Consider the following 20265-nt stretch of genomic DNA (forward strand, 5'->3'; position numbering starts at 1 on the left):
AAATCATCAGTGTAGCGTGTTGAAAAATGGTTTTCAGGTAGCAAATATGTTCCTTTTAGAGAGCAAACATAACATAATATACTATTCAGTAAAAGTACTTAAAGGGGCACTGTGTAGTTTTGGAGAAGAAATCTAAACTCAGAATTTTAATATTTACAATATTAATGAGGTAATAATACAAACTGTATAAACAAGCTGTTCTCAGAGGAAAATATGCTCCCAGAACAGTTTGAAGCTAGAGAGGTGGCAGGGTCCGCCACATATAAACAAAGTAAAAAAAGTAAAAATTCTTCCCCAAAACTACATAGTGCACCTTTAAAGAAAAATAATGCGACCCCTGCTGTTTAAAGTGCAAAAACTTCACAGTAAAATATTCATCTCTACCTGCAACACAATCACCGACACATGACACATAGATAACCGTACTCACAGAGTAATGAAGTCAACATTGTACAGACTCTTTCCAAAGGTGATTCCACTTGGTCACAGCAAAGAAATGAAAATCTCTCAATACACCACTTGTTTGCAGTATGCCTATCAGCCATTAGATAACCAGAGCTTTTATTAAAGGAGACATATTATGCTGATTTTCAGGTTCATCGTTTTATGTTGGGTTACCACTAGAATAGGTTTACATACTTTAATGCGCATAACACATCAGTTTTCTCATACTGTCCAGTGCTGCAGCACTGTATTCCCCCTCTGTCTGAAACACTCTGTTTTAGCTCCTGTCTCTTTAAGACCCCCCACCTCTGAATAGTCTTTTCTGATTTGTCAGCTCACACATGCCTGAGCCAGCACCGCTAACTACAACAGAGCAGCTGTGTTAAATCACTTCTTACATGCCAAACTAGCCACTGGGCATTCATAATGCAAATTTCTGACATTGTGATGTCACAAAGTCACAAAATTAAAGGCGGGACTGACAGGGTGTTTCAGGAGCAGTGTTTTCTGTGGGAGTGAGGAGCTTCTGTTGACTTTGACCCTTTTAACTTTCGAGATCTTTTACATGCACAAGAACAAAAATAAAACACTGATGGAAAAAAATGAAAAAGCACAATAGGTCTCCTTTAATGGGATTCATTCTATTGGACCCATTGATGGGTTTGGCTAAATGTTTAGCAGAAGAATAGCCACAGGAGAGTAAACCTTCACCAAATAATACACAGAGACCGAACCCAGAGGAAAGGATAGAGCAGATCCAAGCTGACAGGGGGAGCTGGGAAGTGATTCACTTCAATTCTGTTCAGCTAGACTTGAGTGTAGTTCAAAGGTTACATTTAACTTAGCTCAACAGTATTTTCTTTTTTTTTTTTTATAGCTAAGCTTTTGCATTTAGCCTAATTATACCCATTCTTCTTGTTATATTAAAACGACAATTGTCTTTTTTTTCCATTAGAAGCTTTGATTAAGGCCAAGCTGCTTGAGCCCTCTGCTGTGTGCCTCCCTTTGAATCCGCTGCAAACCTAAAGGTAGTTCAGCTTTTCATCAGGTGTTACAAAGCACATGTTATTTGTTGGGTTAACAAAAGCTGTGATTGGGAACATGATTTGTGTGGGTGATGTTAACTCAGCACAGAGGTGGGAAAAAGATTTGCTTTGTCTGAGGCCTACTGATGAAGTTGTTAATCTTGTGGTTAAAATATATGGAAACACTGAAACGTAACCGCTACATGATGGGATAAACCTAAATCTGAACTGTTCAATCAAGTCTGAGCTTTCTTGGATTTATTCCACTGATTTGCAACAAAACCACGAAGCAAATTATTTATGTAATCAAATTGATTTATTTTTGAATATATTTACAGCTTATAAATATCATAAATTAAGCAATTTTACAGTAATTATCAACGTGGAAAACAAATAACAAAGCTTGCAAGCTGCTTCAAGGCTCATTATGAACAAAACTATGAAACATACAGAATACAGCCAACAAATGTATCTGGCAGTGTGCAAAAAGCTGCTATAAGGGCTGCTGATCTCAAAGTCTAGGTACAGGAGAGAGACCTGGAGAGGGGCTCTGAGGGGGGGAGGCCTCCTTCTGAAACAGAGGGAACCACAGACAGACCACAGACATGTGGACACATTCGTTATAGTTAAACGGGCGGACAAGAAGGGAGGCTCATGATGATGATGCATCAGAGAGAAAAAGCACATTCGGGGGGCATTCAGATGGATGTTTGGTGTTAGGAGGGTTAGGGAGGAACACAGCACAGCATGAGTGTTAGTGGGGTTAGCTCGGATTATATGACACCAACATAACACAGAACGACTGAGAAGCAGACACCAGGTGCTATGTGTGTATCAATTAACCATTACCACAACCTCTGTACTAAACTTTTTGCTGTGTGAAATCAGGTCTGATTTAGAAATCTGCTCGCTATGATCTGTTTTGGCACTGAGGGGGCTGATCATTCATGGCAAGCTTAAACTTTGAAAATACAAAAAACAACAGTGAATCGATCCAACTACCAAGTACTGTTAGTAGCCAAAGCCTGAACTCGCTTACAGAGTGCTGCAGGAATGAGTCCAAACCAAGAAATCCGTTAGCATTTTTGCACTTCCAGTTCCCTCATCGCAAAGTCAACAGGTCTTTCTTTTTTAATGGGGTATTAACCCCATTAAAAAAGAGTTGAGTTGGTCACCAAGCTTATTTTGTCGAGGGAACCAGGGCAATGCCAGCTTCCAGGTGAGCCTATGAAAAGACATCATCATCCCTGCAGCACTCTGTTGAGCTCTGAGACTACGAATCTACCGTCACAACAGCGGCTTAGGGAGGCTGTACTGCTAATGTAAGTATGCTAACATGCTGCTGTTTAGCAGTTATAATATTTACGTTCAACACCTTAGTTTAGCCAATTAGCAACGAAACACAAAGTACAGCTGAGGCTGATGGGAATGTCCTTACTTTTATATAGATATATATGGGCGTAAACTAGAGAGTTGGACATTGAGCTGATGATGGCATTGGAAAAAAAGCCATTGGGATTCATCCACTGGAAACCATGAATGTCTGAACCAATTTTTTTTTGTTGCCAATCCATCTAGTAGTTGTTAAGATATTTAACTGGATAAGTGAAGTTTGGCCTGTGAGTAGCAACAGATAAAAAGTCAGAGGATTAAGTATGTGGGTTCATCCTGTGGGGACCTTGAATGTCTGAATAATTTCATGGTAATCCAATTAATAGTTGCTGAGATATTTCCGGGTGTGGACCAAAGTTGTGCTGCCTGAAAATTCTGAATAACCCCACTTACATCCACTGAAGGGCAAATGGTCTTATTTTTGTGAAACACAAGAACAAAATGTTTGAGTGCCATTAAGTAGAGATCAACAATTGTGTTTGATATGATGCAATTTAACTAAGATTTTATATTTATTTTTGGAATTCTTACATATATTTCAATGATACAAATAACACCTTTACCGACTCCTGAAATGCAAAACTTAGGACTCATGCTAGTTTGTGATTGGTTAATCTGGGTTATATGGAAGAGCCGGCGAGCTATGAAGACAGCCAATGCAAAAGCAACACGCCAAATCTGATCGCCAAAGCCGGCCAATCGTCACCTTCCCCGCTGGCAGGAATCAGCCAATCAGAGGATGCAGCATTGGAAACTTGAAACAGACTGATCAAAATGAAGTGAACGGAAGAAAGAGGAATGAATTTGTGAAAAAAAAGAAAAGAAAATGAATGAGATGTGGGAAAAAGGAAAATGGAGGATGGAGGATGGAAAGGAAGCAGAGTGCTCAGATTACAAGTAAACAGACTGTTTAAGTCATTACATTAAGACATTACATTGAAATGCGAGAGCTGGCCAAAAATGCTCCAACCTTATTTACATTTACAACATAGAAAATGAAATAAACAAAAAAATGCTAATAATAAAAAATAATAATTTCAAAACAATGAATAAAAAATGATTAAGTGAAATATTTTCACTGAGTCAGGAATATACAGTCTTTTGTGGATGTGGTTCTTAAAGCAAATATGACCACCACAAAAAACACCAGCCTGGAATGATCATAGATACGGCTCATTGTTTGTGGCTTATACCGACTTTCATCAAAAAATTATCCAAGGTATAGATCAGTCTAAACTGATTTCAAATCGATTTCACAATCCAGTGTGAACAAGTTTTTGACTTGTCTGATTTTAGAAGTACATACAGGTCCTCTTGTAACAAGCAGAGTAAAAAAACACTTGAAAACAAAGAGTGAAAAATCTGAAAAAATGACAAAAAAACTCAAATGAGTTGCTGATTTGAGTTCTAAAGGTAAACAAGACCATAAATAATGAGCCTTAAATATCTGTTAGATCAGTCAATTATCTTTAACAGAATACATCAAAGTGAATACTGACACCGAGAACAAATAATGTAATTCAAATAACAAAAGTATTTCCTGAAATTATATCAAAAGTAATAATACTGTTTTGGCATTTCCATTGCACATCTCTGTGGTGCAGAGTTAAGGTGCAGCAGGCAATATGCAGTCAGTGAAACATCAAACACTGTGTGGAGTTCTGACATATTACTAGTTCACTGAGAGGAAACCACACCAGCCTGATGGCTTTAAAGGTTAGAGTCAGAGGGCATCTTCCAGGTTACTCTACTGCAATTAATTGGCACATTATAAACTGCTTCTTACAGATAGCCTGTCTGGAGTGCAGGAGGGAAAAAGGTTTAACATTGTGTGACAATCCAATTGGTTGTTCTCTTCAGACAAGAGAGTCAAATGACACTGACACGCTGTTACATATCATCTGGTGACAGCTGTGTGATATGAATGTAATTACTAACAGCTTCAGGTGTTACAGCTTCAGCAGCCTGGAACAAGCCCATGTGAGTCAGAGATGCATTCAGCAGGGTACAACACCAGGAGACCCTGACAGTCAACAAACATGTACCAGGGGATCTGAGCTCATTACTAACAGAGCCACAGGTTCATAAGGGCTGCAGCATTACATTCATGCATCACCCCTGAGGTTGGCTCAGCATGTACCATTTAATACTTAAATACACAACATAGTCAGAGTACCTATATGACAATTTGCTTAAGTTGGCGCTTTGTTGTGCTGCGCACCAGGCACTAAATACAATACAAGCAGCAGGAGCTAATTAAGTGAAGCACTTTTACAGCAACTGTTGAAGTTACTTAGTCAAACATTTTGACTTCAAAAACACAAAACTAAATAACTCTGGACACTTGGAATGTAGGAAATATTATTTGGTTTCAAAATGTTTACATTATTGAACCACTGATTGATCTATTTTGGATTCTGGGCCCAGCCCTTCCTACATGAACTGGTGAGCAGTGAGCTGCTGCTGGGCCAGCTGCTGCTCCTGGTAGATCTGTCCCAGCACCTCGTGCATCATGCAGAGCAGAGGACAGCCCAGGCTCAGCAGCTCATACAGGAACACATAGTCATGTGAGTAGCTCCTGACGTGAGACCCAACAGCTGTGAAAGACTCACACACACTTCCAAACAGCCGTCGAGGCAACACACACACAGCCCGGCTAGCACGCCTCGGCCAGCTCAGGCCTCGCCTAAGCAAGGAAACCAGGGTACCTGGGGGCTGGATCTGGACGCTGCCCGTTGCTGAGTAGCTCCCACTGCTCAAGGATGAGGGTGTGACACGATCATCCTACACAAACCAAGATACACAGGAGGAAACGATGAAACACAGTGACAAGGGACAGGACTGAAAGATAAATACAGCCAGTCATTGTAATCCTGCATACTTATTTTTACCCTTCTGACACATTGTGGTGTGTGTCTGAGATTACAACACCTGTACAATGACTCTTGGTAGTGATCTTACATTTGATTTGCACTAGCAAAAATCCTGCATTTGTTTTCCCCATAAGGATTAAAAAAGGAGAACATGGACACCTTTAACATCACTAAACATTCTAAAAAAATAACTTGGCACACAGGTAATTTGGCCCTCCACATTTTTAAAGGAGCTCTCAATGGTGCCACCATATGGTGGGTAATAAAACATTTTGAGTTTTTGGCTAGTAAATAATTTCATGGATCAAGACAAAGCTTCTCCTATTTTCACCTTACACCATTTCCCACCATTTTCACATTTGTCTATTTACCTAAAAGGCCTGAACTCTACAGTGCAGCATTAGATTGCAAACAATGTTGGTACACATGTACAGATCAAGCCCCCAGGAAGAGCACCAGACTTTGCAGCCAACTTTCATAGTGGCAAAACCGTGTAAATACATCGTCACATGATGCACTGGGGCAAAAAAAGCCACAAGATTAAATCATTTTATCTCTATTCAAGTTAGCCGGCTTGTTCAGAGGAAGTCTCACGACTGTGCATGCTCTATGGGCCCCACAACACGGATCATTTTATAGCCGGGAAGTCGAGCCATTATGGCTTCATGCACCACTGAGCAGCTTTCATAGGAATGAATGGGTCTCCACCTCCAACACTGTCCAGGTTTCAATGTACAGTAATGTCCTTGGTACAGATATGGGCATTAAACAATCTTGTGAAATGTTACTGTATTTCACCTATAGGTGGCGTTACAGTGGAAGCATAAGCACCATGCTTTAGCTGGTAACTCATAAATCCTGAAAAGAAGAAGTCATTTATTCACACTGAATTTGATTCAATAGGCGACTGCCTACAATCTATAATTCTGTGGTAATCATACCTTTCACAAAGGTGCTAAACCAAGGCGCCAGATGTCGCTTTCAAAAAATACTTGGCAGGTGATTGGACGAACCATCTGTCTATCACCATCTATTACGAGTTCAACTAATCAAGTCAACAGTGAAAGTTGAAACCAGTAAAGAGAAGAGAGACGTCTTTTTCATTGGACATCTATGCTAGCGTCTATGCTAACCTCATGAGGAGCCAACATTGTTGTTTTTAAACAAACGGGCACTTCTCTTGTAGGTGTCACATCTAAACTACGCTCGTAGCTGTCGGTAGTTCCTCAAAGGATGTTGATTGGTTAAACTACTGTGTGTTCTGCCACAAGTGAATAGCTTGAAGCCTGGCAAGATGGATGAGTGAGATCACAGAACTGAAAGAAGTTGCAAATTGCACCACCATGTGGCATTACAGTATTTCTTATTAAATTCTGAACTGTGGGGCAAAGAGTAAACATTATTTTTGTGGTTTCTCTTCAGAGGATAATAGCATTCATCTGCACAGGCTATTAGCAATTGCACCTCAAGACATTTGCAAATGTTAGTAGCACGCCAGCTAATCCTGGAGCAGGTAAATGACAGCAAATCAATAAAGAGATGATGGCATGTTTTTTGGATGCAAAAACACTTCCAATTCATTTTACATTTTCCTTGTCAGTTTTGTTTTGTTTTTGCAGGCTTCCTTACCATTCTCCTTCTGAACCTCCCCGTGTGAATGCTGGACTGGCGCTGGGCGTAATGCACCTTGCAGTAGAACTTTGCTGTAAATGAAGCACAGGAAAATTAGAAATCTGCTCAATGTGGAGTACAGTACAATAACAAATCTCCTTAAAATAACAGGAAAATAAAGTGACAGAAAACAACATTTCCCAAACTGGAATGATTCATCTAAATCTCAACATTTTTGTGTAACACCAAGGTTAAAACAAGGATTTGAAGTGCCCAAACTACATCTGCACAACAAAAACTCCCTATCTACATGTACATCTACATACATCCACAGTCACAGTGAATCAAACGTACCCTCCTGCGAGTCAAAGGTGTGCCCACCCAGACGGAGGGTGCAGTTACAGACGTCACAGCGGAAACACTCGCGGTGGAAGAAGTAGCCCTCGGCGCTCAGTCTCTCCATCACATACACCCGCTTGGTGCAGAAGTGGCAGACGTCGCTGCCCCCGAGGCCGGGAGGGAGGTCCTTACGTACCACACACTGAAAGGAAGAGGACCAGGATAAGTTTACATCCTGCCTTTCGAGACAAAGGTTTTAGACTTATTTCCGAGAGCTGCCTGCAATAAAGTAGACAAAATACATTAGTTGTGTGGTCCAGCAGTGAAATAGTAAACCGTTAAAGCAGTTGCACCCATCACAGACAATGGTGGAGATAGATTGCCATAAAATCAGTGAAGAATTATGAGAAAAGATATTTAAAATAATTAACTATTTTGTTTTATGAAAAGGTGCAAAAATGTGGTGCTGCCAGTTGAATTATGGCAAAAGCGACAGGTTTGCAGCTATACCATGTCAATGTGTTTTTGAGACCGCAAGAGCTCGTTTTACTTAAATATCATAATGTTAATGCCCCAGTTACTCATTATAATCCCCAGACCTCGCTGTGGTTCAGTTTTTATTGCACCAGGATATTAAAACAGTAAATGATCCATGCCACTCGAGGGTTTTCTCGAGGGGCCTTGACATTTTAAAGACAAAGAACTCGTAATAGTTTTCTTGCCTCGGGTTGGATGAGAGGATTGACATCACTCTCATGTCTGTACAAGAAATAATTACTACACATAACCTCCTGTACAACCACAACTTGTCATGTTTACACTTCAGTTTTTGGACAGATTAAAACAAACAAGACTTAGTGTACTATTTAGACAGGCTGCTGGCAGATCTTTATCTTTCATACAGTGCTAAGCTAGCTGTTTCCAGTCTGTATGCTCAGATAATCAGTTGCTGGCTTTAACTTCACATTTACTGTACAGACATGAGTGGTATCGATCTTTTCACTTAAAGAAAGCAAATGAGCAGCCAAAATGTCAACTATTAATTTAAGACACAAGTCAAACCCCAAAGACTCAGTGTAGAATTAACTAGCACAACACATCAAGTAAGCTTTCAAGTGAAATATGTAAAATAGCTCAATATCTTAAATCACGGAATGCAAATAGGACTAAAGCTGCTGCCAGTTTACTTTCACTTCAATTAAATACACTAGTCAGGTTATCGACATCCAACTTCAAGTCTCATGTCACTGGAACCTCTCACAAGGGTCAAGAGCCACACAGCGTGGACTAGAGGGAGCATGTCGTCTCCCGCGTGGAGGAAGAAAACAGGATTGTAATTTGCAATACATGCTCCGCAAAGTTCATATCATGCATCCCTATCGATCCTAGATCAAGTCAAAGAAGCAGAACTGTGTTAGACTCGAGTTCAAACGATGTGACTACAATCTACAACACCACCATCAGCAATGTGTAAGCATCAAGCTGATCATCATCATCCAGTCTCATCCTGCGACACTACAGCTAACAGGCTTTTTCAAACTAATATATATTTATAGGCCAAACGGCAGTTAAAGTTAGCTATAACTGCATGCAGATGTATGTGAGCTGTTAGCCAGCGAGTCCTCTGAGGTATCAAACCATCCAAAACTGCTGCAAACATACTAGCTGCTCTGTTGCTTTGCCCTCATGAAGACAAAGCAGAACCCATTTACCCCTTCAGCCTTGGGAGCCCTCCGTGGCCAGGGAACCAGAGCCTAAGAAAGGCAGATTATCCGGTGTCAAAGCACGGAGCAGCAGGGAAAGGAACTTCTTTTTTTATTTTGTTTTAATCAAATCCTACTTTTCAAAACATAATGTAATGTAACATACTTGAAATCATCATATTTAGTATTGACAGCTCTTTTTATTAAAGAGGTTTCAGTGCTAATGTACTGGACCATGAAGTGTGGGTTAGATTTATCTCTGCAACATCCGCATGCATCTTACCGGCGTGGCATTGGGCCTGTGGTCTGTCTCATAGAGGATGGCCAGTAACTGAGCTTTAGCGTCTATGGCTGATGATACCTTTCCCACTGTTCGCTAACATAACACCAGGGACACACAAACACAGGGGGTTGGAGGGAAGGAAAGGAAGGAATTGGAAACCACACAGAGGAGTTAGAAAGAGGACAGGTGAAAAAGCAGAAAAAAAGCATGATTTAATTTGAAATCATGGGACTGAGGTCTGGACGAGTACCTCTTTAGTGTAACTCGGAGCTCCAGTGGGACAACTCTCAGAGCGGACTATTGACTTATGACTGATTCTTCTGGGGGTCTCAAGAGCGCAGCTCCCATTGCACTAGATAAACACCAGAATGAACGTCACTTGTACAGTGATACACAGTTCATATCTGTCATATATTTGATTATTTTTCCATTTCTGTTCATACTCTTTGTATTGTCTTTCTACTTTGAATGTATTCTATGAGTGTATGGTTTTCTTGTCTGTATTTGGGTAAGCTCATCAAGACAAAATACAAACAGTTATGTTGATATGGGAACAAAGTATTGAGTCTTTCTTCAAGTGTGTTCTTCCTATAGCACTATGAACTCACCCTAATTAAATGGTTTAACCCATTCTTTCCTCAGGCTGTACATCAGAAATACTGTACATGTATACAAATTACAATACATTAACCTATACATTACAAATAAGTACATGTGATTTTGCTCCAAGGACTTAACCTTATATTTATATTCTAGAAACACTATATATAAGAATTTTGCATCCCAGTGATCCCAGTGAAATTCAGTTATTTCATCACTATGTAGCTTTGGGAGGAAGCTCTTCCAGTGTATTTTGGCACAAGAATAATGGATATGAACTTTAAGATGGCTCTACAACACTGTTCTGGGCCTGGTTTCTGACAGATGTCATTAATGTCTGAATTCATCCTTTGCACAGTGTTCTAGTTCTTTCTTTAGAAGGACTAATTTGCCACAAATTTCGGGTAAATCAATACTATTTTCAAACTTCCTTCACCCTAGCAGAAAATGTTTGGCTCCTGCACAAATTCAACACCCAGAGGGACGTTTTACTGAGTAAATTCAGTAAGAGAGTTACAACATGAAACACTTGAAATAATAGACAGTTCAGTGCAGCTGCAGACATCTGTTTTGATGTCTTAAAGTTAGCTAAACTTGTCTCAAAAGCTTGGACAACAAGGGAAGATGATTTTTTAAATTAGTTTTCATTTTGATTTCATTTTAAGTTTACAAGGTCCAAGCTATTTGAATTAAGTGTTATTTGAACACTTCATTTTGAAATATCATAAAAAAAAGTGTGTGCAAAATCTATGTTCTGCATGTGGTTTACTGTGTTGAATTGCACTGTCTCGTAAATGGCCATTTCAACACACAATTTAAAAGAAACATAACTATAGCCATCTTAAAAATAGTAAAAAAAAAACATCCTTTTAGAAAAGGTCCAGTGTATAGGATTTTGTGACATCTAGTGCTGAGGTTGCAGATTGCAACCAACTGAACACCCCTCTTTTCACCCACCCACATGAAAGGCCCTCTTTAGGGTCAGTGTTTGGTTTGTCCCTTATGGGCTACTGTAGAAACATGGTGGTGCAACATGGTCGACTCTATGAAGGAGGATCTGCTCCCTCGTAGATATAAAAGGCTCATTCTTATGTAATGAAAACAACAATTCTTCATTTCAGGTAATTATACACTAAAGATAGTATAACTATGAGAAATATATTACATTTTTGCCCATAAATCCTTCACACTTTACATGTAGTAGTCTGGGAAATTCAGAGTAGGATACTTTGATTGGACACGTGTGAGGTTATTAATACTGGACTAGCAGGCTGTCTTCAGGCAGGCAGTTGATATGTGTAAGGAAACTGTTACCTTCATGTCATCATTTTCATCTAAAGTCTTATCGTCACATGTCTCCTGAGCAGTTCTGTGGAGCTTCTGCTGCTCACTTTCATGCCTCCTCTCATAGTTTTCCTTGTGCAGTAAAGAAACTGGAGGAGAAGATGAGCTGCTGTGTCCATTTTCACAGTTCGTATCAGAGAGGGGAGAGGACAGCTCCTGGCTCTCGTCAAAGCAAGCTGAAGCAAGTGCAGAAGAAGTTTTGATGTTGCATGTGGAGGAAACAACGTGAAGAGAGGAGGTTTGATCTGTTTTTTCAGAGTCAGTGAAAGAGGAGGAAGGAGAGGAGTCTATCATTATCTTGTCCTTGTGTCCAGCAGTGTCCAGGGAGACAGAGGAGAAACCGGCCTGGGCAGTGGGCTCAGGGACAGGGTAGACTACAGGGTAGATGGTGGAGCACTTGGATGCAGAGACAGAGGGAGGAGCAGGAGGAGGTGGAGACAAGGAGGGAGGAAAGGCAGATAGTTCCACCTATAGAAGAAAAGGCGAACACAAATTACAGGCTGAGTAGAATAGGAGGATGAAAGTTATGAGAAGATAACTTAATCACTTTAAAAGCTGAGACAGGTCAGTGACACTGTTAACAGTTCACTTCTGTTGCAAAAGAGAACTTTTTCTACAAAGTCAATCAAATAAAGAATGAAGTGTCTTAGTGAATGTAGTTAAAGGCCTTGAAAATCTAATTTACTCAAACAGCTTCAACACAGTTTTCTCTCAAATCCAAAACAATTTGGGTTTTTTCAAATTAGACGTTTCTGTTTTGGCTGTTTTCTCTATGGCTTTCTAACTGCTTTGAAGTGGCGGGGCTCAGTTGGAAAAATGAGTGATATTATTAGTCACATATTTCTGTGCACCAAGCAAGAAATAACAATATCTGAAACAAAATGTGGTGAAAGGTGTGGGCTACACTGCTGATCCTGCCAGGCCACTGCCAATGACATGTGATCAACACACACACGCACGCACGCGCGCGCACGCACACACACACACACACACACACACACACACACACACACACACACACACACACACACACACACACACACACACACACACACACACACACACACACACACACACACACACACACACACACACACACACACAAATAATGCCTAAAGATGCTTTTCCCAACATTTTACTGTGGGTTATTCAAAAATACATCACTAAGTTGGATGTATACAAATGATTAACTTTACAAACAACAGTGTTGATGTTAAGGTACATGATGCAGGATTTTCCTAAGCTACAATATCAAGGTTTAAGGTTAATTTAATTCTCACAACGTTGTGTTGAAATGTGAGATGTAGTCCCTTTATGCTAAATAAGCAAAACAAATACAAATATGTGTTGACAATGAGCTTTAGGAGTTTCAAAGCCTGAAGGATAAAGCTGTTTAGGACATTTTTGGTGCCAAACACACCCAGGAACGGGCAACCCAACAATTAAGTACGCCTTTTGACAACCCCCAGCAATCAGAGAGATTGTGGCTGATTGTGGAGTCTCATTCCCGGGTCAGGAAATACCAACACTTTGGGTTGGTCTGGATGGTGTGTTTACTAGGATCAACCGACAAATCCTGCCTAGCATGCCTTTAACTACACATCCTGAACACAAAAAAACCTGCAAATAACAACAAGCTACATGCAGAGATTCTATAATACTCTCACTGTTGAGATTTAAAAGTCAATTCTAGAAAAACCTTTCTTCAGGTAAAAATTCTTATTAAGAGGCTACCACATTCAAATTTAAGAATCCAATTATGACAAAACGATAGCTAAATTGTTAAATTAAAAAATGAAGTGATTTAAATGAAGTTAAAAATGAACAAATATCCAGTTGCTTAAACTGGTTTGGTCAAATTCAAACACTAACATTCAGGATCAGAAACACAGGTGGACATCCAGGATAGATCACACACTGAACCTGAGGGTCTGTAGGCCCACTGCTACAAGCTCTGACTGGACATGAACAGGGGACTGATTGTATATTGTACACTGTGCTGCACCCTTCACACAGGGAGCCATGATGCACTGTTTAACAAGTCGAAGGTGCATGCCGTTATCATGACCATGCAATAGTCTAACCGTGACATTAGTCAAGCATTCTGGTTGGTGCAATACACAACCTGAGATTGAGGAAGAGGAGAAAGAGGATCAGGAGAAAGAGGATCAGGAGGAGGTCTGCTGGAGCCAGGAAACAAGGAGGAGAGGAGGACGGCTCTCTCCTTTATACTCCTCCTGGAAAACTCTCTGGCAGGCAGTCTCTGCACGGACAGCAGGAGGTGGTGGGAATCAGATCGGAACATGTGAAAATTGAGTTGTAAATAACCAACTCATAAGCTTGATGATGAAAAATAATGTACAGAAGTGGCATGAAATTCACCTGCTGTGCCGACGTCTCTGACCTCTCAGAGGAATGATCAAGATCCGACACAGACAGAGAAGAAGAGAAATGACGGGTTGTCAGGTCAGGAGAGGTGCGTTCTGGGTAGTAACGTGTGCTAACGTTAGGGCTCGGTGAGCGAGGAGGACTTAATGGACTCTTGGAGCGTGAGGGTGAAGGAGAACGACTGAGGGGAGGAGATTTGGGGGAATAGAGGAAGGTGGTTTGCTCAGCCACAGCACTGGGATTCTCCAGTAAGCGGAGGTAGATGGAAGGCTGGAAACAGGAAGAAAAGACGAGGAGCAGGAGGAAACAAGAGAGTAGTTACATATTAATATGCTATTTATTTGTAATACTTGAATGAAACTCAGTCTCAACAGAAAGAGCTGAGAGGTGTTACCTGCCACTTGGGGCGAGGGGGAGGAAGAGGGGTAGGAGGAGGGACATCCTTGGGCTTTGCAAAACGGGGGTTTTCTCTGCCCTCCTCCTCTTCCTCATCCTCCTCCTCTTCTGAGAGAGGAAGTGGGGTGGTGGACAGAGGAGGAGAGGAGGATGGATCTGATTGTTCCTCATCAGACTGACGCAAGGAGGAAAGGAAAGGGAAATAAGACAGGAAAGGAAAATCAAGGAGAGGAAGTAGGCCTGAGAGATCTAAAATACATACGCACTTTGAGCATTAATAGAGCAGCAACCAACATTTAGCAGAGTTATGGCTTCCCGTTTATCCTCAACTCTGGGTAATGAATTGAGTTTCCTGACAGTCAGACAGTTTTACTAGATGCTCAGCTGTAGCTGCCTTTAGCTCGTTAGCTTGTTTACCATTCCATCTGACAATATAATCAGAAACCTGGGATTTGTAAGTACAACAGTGTTGTTGTACTCAGAAACTGGAGTGCCAAATCAGACAAACTACCAACTCCTACATAATGTCACTTCATGTATGGGAGCAAACAATAGCCATTAGAATTGTAATCTTATAAGCAACTTAATATCTCTCTTGTAATATTTAACCACTAATGAACGCACTCAACATTGAAATGTTTGAATGCCACTGAATTTATGACAGTGAAACATTTTATTTTGAAAACCATCTATCTGAAGGTATGGTGCTCTGAAATCCCTAATTTAAGATTCTTCGTATTGACAAATATGACCTATCACTTCAATATAAACCCACAAATATATAAGAAAAGTCAAAAATGATATTGATCAATTTAGATTGATGGAAGTCAGACATGGATCCTTCGAACTAATGACGATGAGCAGTCAGGCCTGAACAGAATAGTTCAGACCCTAAATAGATAAATAAGTAAGTAAGTAAGTCTTCTTGGGAAGTTCAAAGACCTCGTACATTTAGATAGTTAAAGTGGTTTTGAATGTCAACATTCGTTATATAGTACTGATACATTTTACAAATCAGGTACTCAGTTGCTTAACAGTTGATCAACATGATTCTGTTGCTGTGATGGGAGTTGATTATTCAAATCTTGCTGAAAGAAATCAACAAGTTAAATTACATGCTGTCATGTAAGATACAAATCCAAGTCGACTCTCTTGGGCATGAAAGTTATTCAGGTGTCACAGTCCCTTCTGATATGGGACTGTCTTCAACCTGTCCCTCTCTCACCTTGCTGCGTATCTTTCCAGTCGACGAGTTCTCCTCAAACTTGGCCAGCAGCTGAGTTGCCATGGAGCGGACCTTGTTCTCCCGCAGCTCCCCGTCCTCACCAGCAGGGGGGGCACTGTGACAGGACAACTGATTCCACACCAGGGATACAGAGCAGGGAGTGGAACATTAAATATAACTCAGCATTGAATAAAACTGGAATGTCTTGCATTTCAGACCTCCTGTTCAACATACCTCAGAGAGGTAGTGGTTGCCTTTTCGCCGTCTCTTGTTCTCAGAATCGTCTTCCAGTTTCTTGTCATCCTGTGACAAGATTCATTCACAGAGAATCGTGTGAGCTTCAGATAAGATTGTAACTGGTGTAAAAGTTGAGCCTGTTAACTGATCATGTGATTGACTGTTCACATGAGCAGACATCAAGAATCCCTCTAATCACCATTGAGATTGATGTTCAGGATTAGATAACATACATTTTACAAAAGATGCATTGATCTTTATGTTAGCTAATCAAGATTTTAACAACTGTGAATAGTTAGCTGGTGATTAATGGAAAGTCCCTGAGGAGGGTCAATGAAAGCATCAGACGTTTTTCAACTTTACCCTGGGTATCCTCTTCCTGGGCTGAGGCTGGTTCACCAGTTTGGCTTTAGCTGGATATTCTTCACTGTTCTCATCTGGTTCTCTTGAACCTAGAATAGAGAACACAGTCATACTAAGATTGCATTAAGCCTATTTATTTATCCACACTCTAAAAGTTATTAAGTAAGATTGTGTTGACATGAAAGCCCCTATATACAGGCTTCTCATTTACAAACAATCAAGGAGATGATTGCAGCAGGGGGGTGGAAGTCGTGCTGCCACAAAAATCATTATAGCTTAATTGTGGACATCATCAGTATCTAAAGGACCAGTGTGTAGGATTTAGTTTCATCTAGCAGTGAGGTTTGCTGATTGCAACCAGCTGAACACCCCTCGGCTCACCGTATGGTGGCTGCTAAAACCAGGGAAGGCCCTCTCTAAAGCCGGTGTGCTGGACCCGCTTCCTCTGTAGATATAAAAGGCTCATTTGATGGTAACGAGAAATCGATACTTATAGGTGATATCACACTACTGAAAACATCCTTATGACTATTATATTCTATTTCTGCCCCTAAACAACCAGTAATGTGTTCAAAGAAGTAAACTAAAATTTTGTATGAAGCATTTGTCCTTACATTTCCAAAACATTTTAGATGCACAGCTCACATTGACAGACATCTGTTGGTAACATGACACATGAAACTCCATTCAGACATGGAAGCTAGTAGCAGTGTTAATGCTAACCAAGTCAACAAGAGAAGTAGTATAAAGAGAGTAATGACAGTAGATAATCGACACATAGGGGCTTTAAACATCAAAATAACTGATTAGGTTGCACAGAAAAAGCCACTGCAACACCAGATAACACTTCAATTTAGCTGAACTGGAGTCTGCATGAGAACAGGGGATGTGTATAAAGAGTTATACAATCAGCACGATGTGTGGGGGGTTCATCCTCGGACTCATATCATATATACATATCATATATCATCAGAAACTGACTAAAAAACTTTGCATAACAACACACATTACCTAGGCCCATTATAGAACAACGGCACACAGTGTAGACATAATTGCAGACTAAAAATAACCAAACCAAAAACTTAAGCTCCTAAAATGTCGCCAAGTACATTCCAACCAAATGGACTGTGAAAATGGCTCACTGAGGATAAATGATTTTCCCAGCCTTTCAGAGGTGAGGACTGCTCTGTGGTGACACTGCGGTCCTCAGGACATCAACATTAAAGCATGAGAAGTGAAACGTGGCTGCAGCTTACAGTGGTGGTGTGACCAGAGCTGAGTGATTGGATATGGCTTCCACAGACATAGCACGCATACCAGTCATGTCTCTGGCAGGGACTAACCTGACCACGGTTGTGTAACGTGCAACTCTAGCTGACACGGTGGATAAAATAGTCCCTGAGCCTCCATTATGTCAAGTACACATGTGCCTATACTTTAACAGAATGCACTGTATACTGACATTAAGAGAATCTGAGAAGATATCAGCAGTAAGGAACCCCAGTTTTTTGAAGACCAGTCTCTCTTAACTATCTAACGGATATGGGGATTTTTTGTGGTACTGTTCCCTAACAGAGAAGGCAAAGTAATATTTTGTCCTTCCTTTTGGAGAAAGAAAAAGAGATCCTGTTTTCACAGCTTTTTTTGGTTTGGTATAGTATTACACATTTTTTGGTGGTTAGGGTGAAACTTTGTGTCCAACTGTGCGCTGCATAGCTGAGCCAGGCACTTCCCCATCTGTTGTTCTGTATGACTGGAACCCTTTTTTATATGCTGGAGTGAATTTGTAAACCAAAATGTCTGTGGCTCACCAAATGTAATTTTTTTTTTTTTACATTCAAATCTTCTATTGAGGTTTTTGAATGAAAACTTTAAATGTCCGTCATAACATGTTATGATTGCAACACCCTAAAAAAATTCTCGAACAAAGTCCTCAATTTGAATTAAGTGATTCATCAGATTCAACTTTCATAATAAACATAACTGAGCCAAACCAGTTGTTGGAATACAGCCTCATATCCACCAAGCAGTCTGGTTCAATTTAGTCCTGTTTGTTACACATTAGGATTGATTTATTCGTTTTCATTGTAAAAGTTGTGGATGGTACCAAAAGAACTGTTCCGTGCTGTCCTGTTTCCCTTCTGTTGAGGTATCTAGCACACTGAGCACTTTTTCGAGTAAAGCTTGTTTCCTTGTTGTAATACACAACCATATGTGTGTGCTGCAAATATGGGTTGAAGCAGAAGAGTTTGTTAAATAAAATCCTGTTTTATTTCTGGACATTATTACATCACTCCTTTTTCAATTAATTTTGACTTGGGAAACAGGGCTACGCAGCCAACACTGGATTCTAATTCTAAAAATAGTATAAATACTTTATATATTATTGTAGCCTAAACTTATCTGCAACTTTGCTCAAATACCAGGTTTAAACAGAATGAATAGACAGGAAGAACGTGCAGCATATAAATGTAAATTTCAACATTATGAACGAAGCTTCAAACTTTTTGGTACAGCCCTACAGTTTATGTTGGTGTTGTGTAAAGTTTTTTGTTTGCAGTCCTGTTAATTTCAATTCAGGTTTTAATGAAGACCAGCCTGAAATTTAAGACTTAAGGAATATGGAGAACAGACACTCTTATAGAAAGTACAGCTCCCTGTTAGCATTCACTGTAACTGCAACCAGGAAATATTACTTTCCATTTTAACACTAGAATTACCACTAGACTTTAATTCCTCATTTAAACCCTTATTTCACATTGTAACACAGAGCTTCACAGCAGCTGATGGAATAAATTGATGGACCCTGTTTTGACTCTTTGTGACAGAAGCAGGAAGAAGCCTGACCATTGTCGTTTCCTGGGGAGTTCCTGAAGGCCTCGTAGAACTTGGAGAGGTAGAGAACCATCAGCAGCTTGTCTGGTTCGGCGTCCGCAGCCATCTCCTTTCCTGTGGTCACCGGCTGGATGCCAAACTCTCGCTCGGCCAAGTCAAACGCCAACTGGTTGTTCCCCGCCACGTCCTCCTCGTTAAGAGAGTCATAGTCACTGAGAAAGAACAAGTGAGGGGAGGTTAGCCTATGAGTTTCTATTTTCTCTTCAGACATCCTCCATATTCACAGAGCTGGCAGATGGTGAAGTGGCGTAACAGGAGGAGGAGGCTGCATCTTTATGATTAGTTTGGGTTGTCTTTCAGGGGTGATGGACTAAAGTTAAAAATAAGAATATCATGCTGAATTAAATTATTATTTTTCTACCTAGCACTCGCACATCGGCTTCCTGAAGTAATAACAAAGCTAAAAGTTTCTGGCTATGCTAGAACAAACAAGGCTGTAATGGTCATTAAACACTAGAAAAATGAACTGAGGACTGCTTTGTTTGACAGATACACATTTGGATCATGGAAAAAACCACCAGCCATGCAAACATCTATCATCTCTAGTACAGATCATACAGTACGTGTGGAATCACAACTACCTGCTATGACAAGGATTAAAACAAATTGTGTCTCCTCAAAGAAATGATGTCATTCTAACCAGTCAGTCTGACACTTTAATTTGCTTTCTCAGTTGTGTGTGAGCAGACTGCCTCAAGTAGGTCAGTGTGGACTGTATGACAGCCGGCTTTCAAATTAGACTAATCAGGGTTTAAGTTCGCCACAACCTACTGGATAGAGATACAGTAAAATCACATGCAACTGAAAAGTGGAGCAACAAACAAGAAAAATCAAGAGAAGAGTTCTCTTTTATTGGTCAAATAATAACAGGACAAGAGTCAAAATGAAAACAGAAACAACTTGCAGAGGATTACAATGCCTATTAGCCATAAGCTGACTTAACTCTACCAGCAAAGTTAAATTAATCTTTATTCAGGTTTAGGAATCATATGTTAAACCCAAAACCACAATTTTGTGTGCCGATTCAAAGCTTTAGTAAATTTGCAATCATACAACACTGTGCTGCACTCTTTGCAGATCTGTCAGAGCCTTTGATACTGTTGATCACAAATGGGCATCCCATGTACAGAGGCTTTGTCCTCGCTAC

At 40.3% G+C, this 20265-nt stretch overlaps 1 protein-coding gene across 8 annotated transcripts in view; it reads right to left on the minus strand.

Moving 5' to 3' along the window:
* The window catches only part of mical2b (microtubule associated monooxygenase, calponin and LIM domain containing 2b), a 68400-nt gene that overhangs the window by 13152 nt on the left and 34983 nt on the right, over positions 1-20265 (minus strand). For 2 of the 8 annotated variants that reach the window (XM_084364303.1, XM_084364302.1), the window contains exons 13-26: positions 19071-19270; positions 16224-16312; positions 15858-15926; positions 15624-15752; positions 14397-14573; positions 13997-14272; positions 13740-13877; positions 11585-12082; positions 9921-10022; positions 9671-9763; positions 9397-9438; positions 7700-7886; positions 7364-7437; positions 5570-5645 (exon numbers count right to left, since the gene is read on the minus strand). In XM_084364303.1, the coding sequence (XP_084220429.1) occupies positions 5570-5645; positions 7364-7437; positions 7700-7886; positions 9397-9438; positions 9671-9763; positions 9921-10022; positions 11585-12082; positions 13740-13877; positions 13997-14272; positions 14397-14573; positions 15624-15752; positions 15858-15926; positions 16224-16312; positions 19071-19270 (2150 nt within the window). Of the gene's footprint in view, positions 1-417; positions 2041-5569; positions 5646-7363; positions 7438-7699; positions 7887-9396; positions 9439-9670; positions 9764-9920; positions 10023-11584; positions 12083-13739; positions 13878-13996; positions 14273-14396; positions 14574-15623; positions 15753-15857; positions 15927-16223; positions 16313-19070; positions 19271-20265 lie in introns of those variants that run through there. The other 6 variants (XM_084364309.1, XM_084364305.1, XM_084364304.1 and 3 more) reach the window with 6 other exon arrangements.

The sequence above is a fragment of the Pagrus pagrus genome (assembly GCF_965226575.1).
Source record: "Pagrus pagrus genome assembly, chromosome: 10".
Classification (NCBI taxonomy): domain Eukaryota; kingdom Metazoa; phylum Chordata; class Actinopteri; order Spariformes; family Sparidae; genus Pagrus; species Pagrus pagrus.